The following is an 8,191-nucleotide window of genomic DNA, read 5'->3' as shown; positions in this document are numbered from 1 at the left end:
GTTTTCATCCTTAACTGCTTTTCTGTGTCCTTTTACTCACCTTTCTCTACCTCTGCATCCAAACAGCAGTGTGTCCCCAGGTGGTTCTGGAGGCGCTGGCTTGTGGAGCAGCACGGAGCTGATGCAGCAGCAGATGGCAGCATCTGTGCTGGTGCTGCCTGACCGGGGACACCCGTGCAGAGGCGGTGACACTGCTGCAGGACAGCTCCAGGTCCTGCTCCACAGGTCCTGCCTGTGGCACAGGCAGCTGGGCCTGCCTCTGGGGAGCCCCTGAAAATAGCCTGTGTATGGCAGCTGGAAAACCTTTAGCCCACACCACCAAGAACAAACATATTATTCAGGACCTTAATTATCACAGCGTGCTAGAGTGTATGTTATGTCTGTGAGAGAATTCTTTCAGAATAATGTATACATTAGAACTGAGGGAGGATGCTTGGGAGGGTATTCATTACAGCAGGAATGAGATTAAACCACTTCCTCTCTTTCAGGAAAATGATAAATAAAGAAACATGTTTATGAAAGCAATTTTTAGTTGTTTGTCCACAGCAATTCTTTCTCTTATGCAGATGCAAGTCTTGCTCACCTAGTAGTATGTAGATATCTCTGACTTTGGTCTCATAGCATTAATTAATGCTATTTTTCAACTAATAGTGGGGTGATAATATGTCAGAGACAGAAATTCATACTCATTTGTTCAGATCATTATGACTTCCGTATATGAATTTTCTGTCTTTGCAGGGTGGAGAACTGGCACAAAAGCATCTATTTCACCTTTGATCCTATCAGATTTTCTTCAATGCTTTATAAAAATCATATGATTTAACTCCATTAATAAAAACTGGGATGCTAAGTTAGACCAAAGGTTCTCCTCAGCTCCATAATGAGACTCAAGCAGGTGCTCTAAGAAAGTATTGAAGAACAGAGTACACAGGGGAAGACTGCTCCCTTGGTAAATCCTTCCAGCTTTTGACATGTGGCAATTTAAAGGCACTGCCTCACTTTCCAAAGAGAAAAGGGGGCAGCTCAGAACATTTGAATTCAGTTTCTCCTTTTCTTATATTTAAGAAAGAGATTCTAAGATATTTACCTAATCTAACAAATATGTATGTAGCATTTTAAGAAAGACAAGTAAAGTGTGAATATAAACACCATGAAACCTTTGAGTTTAATTACTATCTATTTGATTAATCCTCTGTTTTACTGCCTTTTAGTTGTATGCAATGGAACATCTGGTTGAAAAAGGGAAAGAAAATGCACTGTGATTACTGTTTTCTACTGCTCCCTCACCTGGGCCCTGCTCCCAGAGTCAGAATGATAAGGATACCAGCAGTGCCACCCATAAATATTGAAACTGTGTCATCTGAGGGAAGAAAATGAAGACATCTTCCAAAAATGGAAGTTATGTAAGTAAGTAAGGAGCATACATATTAAATGTAGAACCACAAGAAAGGTCACCAAAAAGATTTTAAGGTTTTGCCAAGAATATGAAAGTAACAGTCTAGATGTTTTCAAATTCCATTACCAGAGGAGTCCTGTGAGCCTGTAAGTAAAGCTATGGAGGATGGAAGCACAGAAGAAGCATTCAATTTGCCTATGTCCACAGCTAAAAGAATTATTTGCCTTGCTAGATTTGGTGGGCTGAGTGTGACCAACTGTTCTAAAATAAATTGTTATCAGGAAACACTTCAAGAGAAATTGATAAATTAACAAGTAACTAATTGCTGGAGCTATGCAGCATTTCCACCAAGGGGTTAAAATGCTCAGCTTCTCAAGTGCTAGTGCCAGTGGGTTGGTTTTTTGCTGATCCTGATCCTAAGGTCAGCAAAACAGAACATAGGAAATGTACCAGTGATCTGCTGGTGCTTCAGGAGAGTCCTTCAAAGGTGATCACAGGAGCTACAAAACTGTCAGTGTGACTTCTGTGCCAGGAAAATCAGATGAACTGCTGTAAAAAGTAAAATCAATAGACACAGAGATAAAACTGGTGCTCTGTAGAAGCATCAAATGGATTCTGTTAAGGGAGGTTATGCCTCACAAATCTGCTGGCATCCTTTAAAGACATCAAAAAGCACATTGATATTATTTTCATGCTTGAATGTGGGAGCAGTGTAACCTTAGATTGCAAGACTAAGACTCTTGGGACCCTTACCCCTGAGGCAGTCTGGACTGAGCTATTTCTTCTCTTCACCTGGATTCATGCAGAGCAGGAATTCACATGATGTATATAACCTAACCATTTTTATAGTAATCTTCACTCCTATAGAAATAGCAAAGTAGAGAATAATGCACATAGCTCCCACAGTTTAAATCCCATGGGTAACAATATATAGTGTACTGAATTTTTAATAGCACATTATTCAGAGTATCACATAAATTGTTATTACTGATGTAATAAAACCTAAACCAACACAGCTGGAGAGACCAAGGTTGTAAATACACTGTATATTTTTTGTATTGTAATAATATGGGCCAAATTATTTTAAAGTCTGCTGATTTTAGTTGAATTAGACTAACTCTGACTGTGTACCTCTAATTCAGGTCCCTGGTCAAATGCCTTTGCCTAATTTATATCTCAGTTTTCATACAGAAACTGATGCGTGGTATATAAGGGGCATTCTCTGTTTTACAGATTGGTTCTGCTGGGGAAGTCAAAGGAAAAATTCAGGTGAGGAAGATCTGAACACATTGTAATTCAGTATTCTAAGTGTTTTAGTACATAAACCCTCTATTTCTTTATTTCTTCTATTTCCTGATCACCCCTCTGTCTCTGCTGTAGTCCCTGGTAAAAAGGTGCTCAAGGTGAGAAATATTTGCAATGTGCAGCTCAGGTTTAGCTAAACCCACCTTGGAGGAGGGGCACAGCACACAAGGGAACTCCTTGAGAATTTGTTCTTTCTTCTCTGTGATCTCAGTGTCCAGATAAAACATTTCTGTATCATGAATATGAGCTCAAACCTTTACCATATATGTGTACTTCAGGCTTTTTGCTCATAATCTTTAAGGCCTGACATATATATGTCTGCTGTTGCTGGCACTGATTTCAGGGAGAACTAAACTGGATTTCTCTAAAGCAGGACACAGGATTTTGCTTTGTTCTTGACTGACTGGGCACACCATGAGGCTTCAGTGCCTAGCTGATGGTACTGCACATATATAGGTTATGTATAGTTGTATCAGTGATGATAGCAAATTTCAAAGTCTGTTGTATGTGTAACACAGGTCCTGCCTGAGAGTTTGTGAGCCGGGTTAATCTCTCAGCAGCCGTGCTGGCACAGAGGGGCACAGATAACATTCCACTGCAGAGGGCCCTGTGACAGGGCTGTGAGTGCTGGCACCAGGTGGAAGTGTCAGGGCAATGCTGGACAGATGCTTATGTGCACCGCTGTTATCAGCTGCACTGGGCTGTGCTGCCTTCTCAGCTCTGGAGGAGCTTATCTGGTAGCTTATGCTATGGGCAAGTCTTACTTTCTGAATGCATCCAGAGAAAGACTGTTGCAGTATAAAAAGAATTTTGCTTTTAAAGCGTAGATCAGTTTAGTACAGTAGAACACCTTGTTTTAGCCAATTCCCTGCTCTTTTTTTCTGCAAATTCCCTTTTCTCAAATTGCTTTGCTATTAAAAACAAAAGGCATCTTGCTAAATACATTAATGCAGCATGCAGAAAGCCTCAAAGTATATCCAGTGGACTTTGCAGGGATCTGAATCCTATATTTTCTTAAACGGAATGGGATACATTATCAAAACCTTTCATCATTCTGCAGGGCACAGGTTCCCTGTAGCAGCCCTGAGACTTATTAAGGCTACTTGTAGGGTTGTGAAGAGGAGGAGATCTGAGACTACCTAACTGATAAAAGGAATGTAACATGAAAGCCAAAGATAATGACAGATTTGACTCTACTGACACACAAAAGCAAAGCTGTGCATTTGGCTAATACAGGGAGCTAACTAGGAGAGTTGATTCATGGTTCTAAAACCTAATTTCCACTGGGAAAGTGACAGTGTTTCCTGTACCTGACTCACCAACCCACCTACCTTCACCTGTCTCCCACTCTTCTTGGCTTTCCAAGGAAGCCATCCAGCCACAATCTGACCCTCTGTTGGAGAACAATATTCTGTAAGAGCTGCTGCTCCCAGTCCCCTCTCTCCCACAACAAGAGCATGTTTGTTTCACTCTGTGTTCCACTCATCCCTCATCCTTTAGCAGGTGAGTTGTCAGTCTGCCTGGTTTTCATTCTTTTAATGCCCTTTCATTCAGAATTATCCACAATCCAGAATTGTTTGAATCCTCTGTCTTTCCAGATACAAGTTTTGTTTCTGGGATTCCTTTTATGTGTTAAATATTTAGAACATTTATCTCAGGCCCCTGTATAAGAATCTTAGATTGCCAGGCCCAATTCCTTTGAAACTCCACAATCAAGACCTTTTAATAAAAAAAGGTGTTCTGAGCTTCACAGCTGACCCTTTATAGGGTGTACCTGTGAGCAGACCCAGCAGCAATCTTTTGTTACTTCTGCATGGTATCTATGTTCATTAAGGTAATGAAGCTATTAATTGAATATGTAAGTTCAGGTAATTAAATACAAGACTTATTTCTTTAGTTTAAAGGGTAATAATAAAAAATTTAAACTTGCAAACTAGATCAGACATTTAGTGATGATGAATGTGAGCTGGAAAGTGCAATATTCCAATATGAATTAGTTAATTGCATCCATTCATTAGGTGATATACATTAGCAGAAGGTCAATCCATTTGAGGCTCGATGTGTTTTACAAATAATAAATTTCAACAGGTAAATTGAAGAGAAATTCAAAACAAAGGGTTTTTATATATATTTAAATTCAGAATAAAATCCCTACACCTAAGAACATGTTCCCTATAAGTTCACAGTTACCAGCACATGCTCTTTGCAGCACTGCTGAGGTCACTCTGGCCAGTGAGGGACAGGTGACATTTCAGCTGCTGGCTTAAACTAAAATGCTAATTTTTAAAACTGACCTACTTATAAAATGAGTCAAACATTGAACTTTTTCAAGCATTTTCTGCTTTATCACTCTCACTGAATTATTTGCAGCTTGCTTAAATCCTTCAATTTGCATTTCAGTTTTGGACTAAATTTACCAAAAATTTACCAACAACTGGTAAATTTACTAACTGTATCTAGATCTCTGTTGCTTGAAAAAATTATTCTGCTCTTTAGGCCTCTTCCTTTTGCAAATTTTGCAAATTTACCAGTTGTTAATTTTGCCAGCATTTAACAGTTCTACTGGATATAAAATGGCTAATATGATCTGTTTGACTCATTTTACTAAAAATTATCAATTTAACTAATTTTTATTAAGAAAAGTGTTAAATCAAGTTTTCATCATTAGATATTTTTGAATATTCAGTCATGAAATTATTATTATTCTTGATATCAGCATTTTTCCTGGTGTTAAAGGTAATGTAGAAATAAGGAAAGTAAAAGTAGATTTTATTCTGTTTATTTATAACTTAAGATATATCTAGGCTCAGTTGTTACTAAGATTTATAATTCTAAACCAATTGATTCACTGAGATACATGAAAAATTCTGAAATAATATTTTAGAGGGTCCTCACAGCATTGTGGGTGTTGCTGCACAGGTCATATTGCTTAGGTGGATAACAATACCTTTTTACTTCCTATGTATAACATAGCTTTGTCTGGAGCAAGGACTGCTCCCATCCTGCACACAGCTCAAGGGCCATAATTCTTAAAGAGATTTCAACCAGTGAGCCTTTTGCAATGGTCAGGCATAGAGACATTTAGAGAATTGATTCAATTAACCTAGAGGAAAAAAGTGCTATAATGTGTGATTTATGTTTGCAGATAAATTAAAATACAAGTATCTCCTGAAGAGCATTTGCTGCCCTCATGGTCGGTAATGAAAATAGCAGGCAATTAAAATAGAACACCTGAGGTTGAAGCTTTAATGTGTAGATCAGAAAATGAAGTTCAGATTTCCTAAGTGGAAGTCTGAGCTGAAAAATAACTTAGGGGAAGTTTTTATTCAATCTCTACTTTTCTTCCAAAAGCAATTTATAAAGCACACAAGAAAGAGGAAGAGACATTTACTGAAGCAGGAGGCAAAGGGTACAGAGGAGTGGGATCTCTCAATCAATACTGAATTTGTATGAGGAACCAGGAATATCCTTGCTAAATGGTAGTGGAACAGCTGAGAGAAAAAGTTATATATAAAAGAACTTATGGGTCATATTGGAATAATTTTGGGGTAGAATTTGCAGTTGATCTTGAGAGGAATCATTGGAAGTGTCTGATAGAGTGATGTGACTCAGTTCCTGTGTGTGACAGTGCTTTCTGGAGCTCACTCAGGAGCATAAGAAATGTTCACGGATCAGAAGCAGCGAGAACGAAGAGCTCTTGCTTGGAGCCTTGTTGGAGTTGCTACATCCACTGCCCATTCCAGTGGTGTGTCCATATGTGCTCTGGCACAGCTAAACTGCCCAAAAGACGTTCTGAGATACAAAGAGTTTCACCTCATCCTCTAGTTCTATAATTTTCTTTAGACAACAGGTATACAGTAACATAGAGCAGAAAAGTACCAGTACTCTGACTGAGAAACCCAGGAATGCCTTAATTACATCTCTATTGTCTTCAACATTGCAGCTTTGTCTTTTCACCCTGTCTGGGCACCACAGGTCCTGTTGCCTGATGGTGTTTGTATAAGCCAGGTCTGTATCCTTATCTATAGATAATACCAGTTGTTGGGGATGGGTGGAGAAATTGAGGCTTCTAAATGTAACAAAGGTCTATCTTCAAATTATACATTCAGATTGCACCAAATATAAAAAATTAAACCCTCCAGGAACAATTTTGATATTGGCTGTATACTAGCTTAAATTCTAAGACTGAAACAAGAAACAGAGTCACTTGGTTGTTCTTCGTTTTATTGACAACCATTTCATCACAAAGTGTGAAGACTTTGTCATTGCAATCTGAAACAGAACATATTTGTTTCCTGATTTGCTGTCTAAGTAAAATTTTAATTAAAACCCAATCATGTGAGAGAGAATAAGCCAGTCTGACTTAATTGACAGTTGATTTAGTTTTGCAAATTTAAAAATAAACCCAACACCCCCCCCAAAAAAAAAAAAAAAAAAAAAAAAAAACCCAAAAAAGCCCAAAAAACCCAAAAAAAAAAAAAAAAAAAAAAACAAACCCAGAAACTACAGCACTGTATTAAGTGGTTTTCTGTTGTATGGAGGTGTTTAGGGACCACTGGACTGAACCCCGAGTATTGTTTCTGTTCTTTATTTTCTTTTTCTTAATTCATTTTTTCTTTCACAAATTAATTCATTTCCTTTCGTATTCATTGTTTTTACTGGGTTATTGTCCTAATGTCCAAGGCAATCCTGTCCACAGTAAATTATTTCTTAAATATTTGCTTGCATGTTTTAAGCCATGACTCGATTTGCTATCACAAAGTAACCAGTGTGATGCTGACTCTGGAAGCAGCTCCCAAGGCTGGGTCCATCAGTGCCCCCAAAATCTCTAAGACCTCATTCCTCACTCTGCTTGGCAGAGCTGCTCTTGTCCTTGGTGAGAGCCCACCTTGGCCTGGGCACCAAAGGCTGAGCATTGGCATCTTCCCAGGTGGTGGAAGAGGAACTCCAGTCAGTCCCTGCCCATCTGGAAGAGCAGCAGGACACGTGTGCCACGTCTTGTGGGGAGCCCTCTGAGGGTGGCTGCACACCAGGACCCCCTGGAATGGTAAGTGCAGTCCCATTCTCCATCTGGGAATGCCAACAAGCCCTTGGGCTAAAGGGCTCTGAGGGCTTTTGCAAACTGAATTGCTTTGAAATGTAAGAGGAATGTGGTTTGTACACCAAGAAGTGGATGAAGGTCACTTAAGCAGCTCCAGATTGTGTGGGTTTGAGCTGCATCTCCACACACACTGGAATCCCTTCTCACCAAAATCTCCTGAATTTTATTGATCTAATAATGAAACTGTCATACAGTTTCCTCATTCCTGAAACTTGTTTAAATGCATTCTTTTTTCGAAGGAGCACATCCCCACTCTGATTTATTTTAAAATGGCTTTTAGAAGGTGTCATCCTTGTGATGAAGTGTTAGGACTGTGTTGCCAGTGTGCCATTAAAAATTGAATTTCTGACGTTTAAATCTCTCACTCATCCCAAGTGTCACAGTTTGAC

At 39.0% G+C, this 8,191-nt stretch overlaps 1 protein-coding gene across 1 annotated transcript in view; it reads left to right on the top strand.

Moving 5' to 3' along the window:
- ALDH1A2 (aldehyde dehydrogenase 1 family member A2) overlaps positions 1-8,191 on the top strand; it is a 65,789-nt gene that overhangs the window by 2,941 nt on the left and 54,657 nt on the right. The window contains exons 2-4 of the mRNA XM_041469117.1: positions 1,212-1,403; positions 2,630-2,665; positions 7,632-7,748. Coding sequence (XP_041325051.1) covers positions 1,374-1,403; positions 2,630-2,665; positions 7,632-7,748 — 183 coding nt within the window. The 5' untranslated portion in view covers positions 1,212-1,373. The remainder of the gene's footprint in view (positions 1-1,211; positions 1,404-2,629; positions 2,666-7,631; positions 7,749-8,191) is intronic.

The sequence above is a fragment of the Pyrgilauda ruficollis genome, unplaced genomic scaffold, assembly GCF_017590135.1.
Source record: "Pyrgilauda ruficollis isolate IOZ18807 unplaced genomic scaffold, ASM1759013v1 scaffold23, whole genome shotgun sequence".
NCBI lineage: Eukaryota > Metazoa > Chordata > Aves > Passeriformes > Passeridae > Pyrgilauda > Pyrgilauda ruficollis.
The sequence above is the reverse complement of the archived record's forward strand: the minus strand, read 5'-3'. Positions and strand labels throughout refer to the sequence as shown.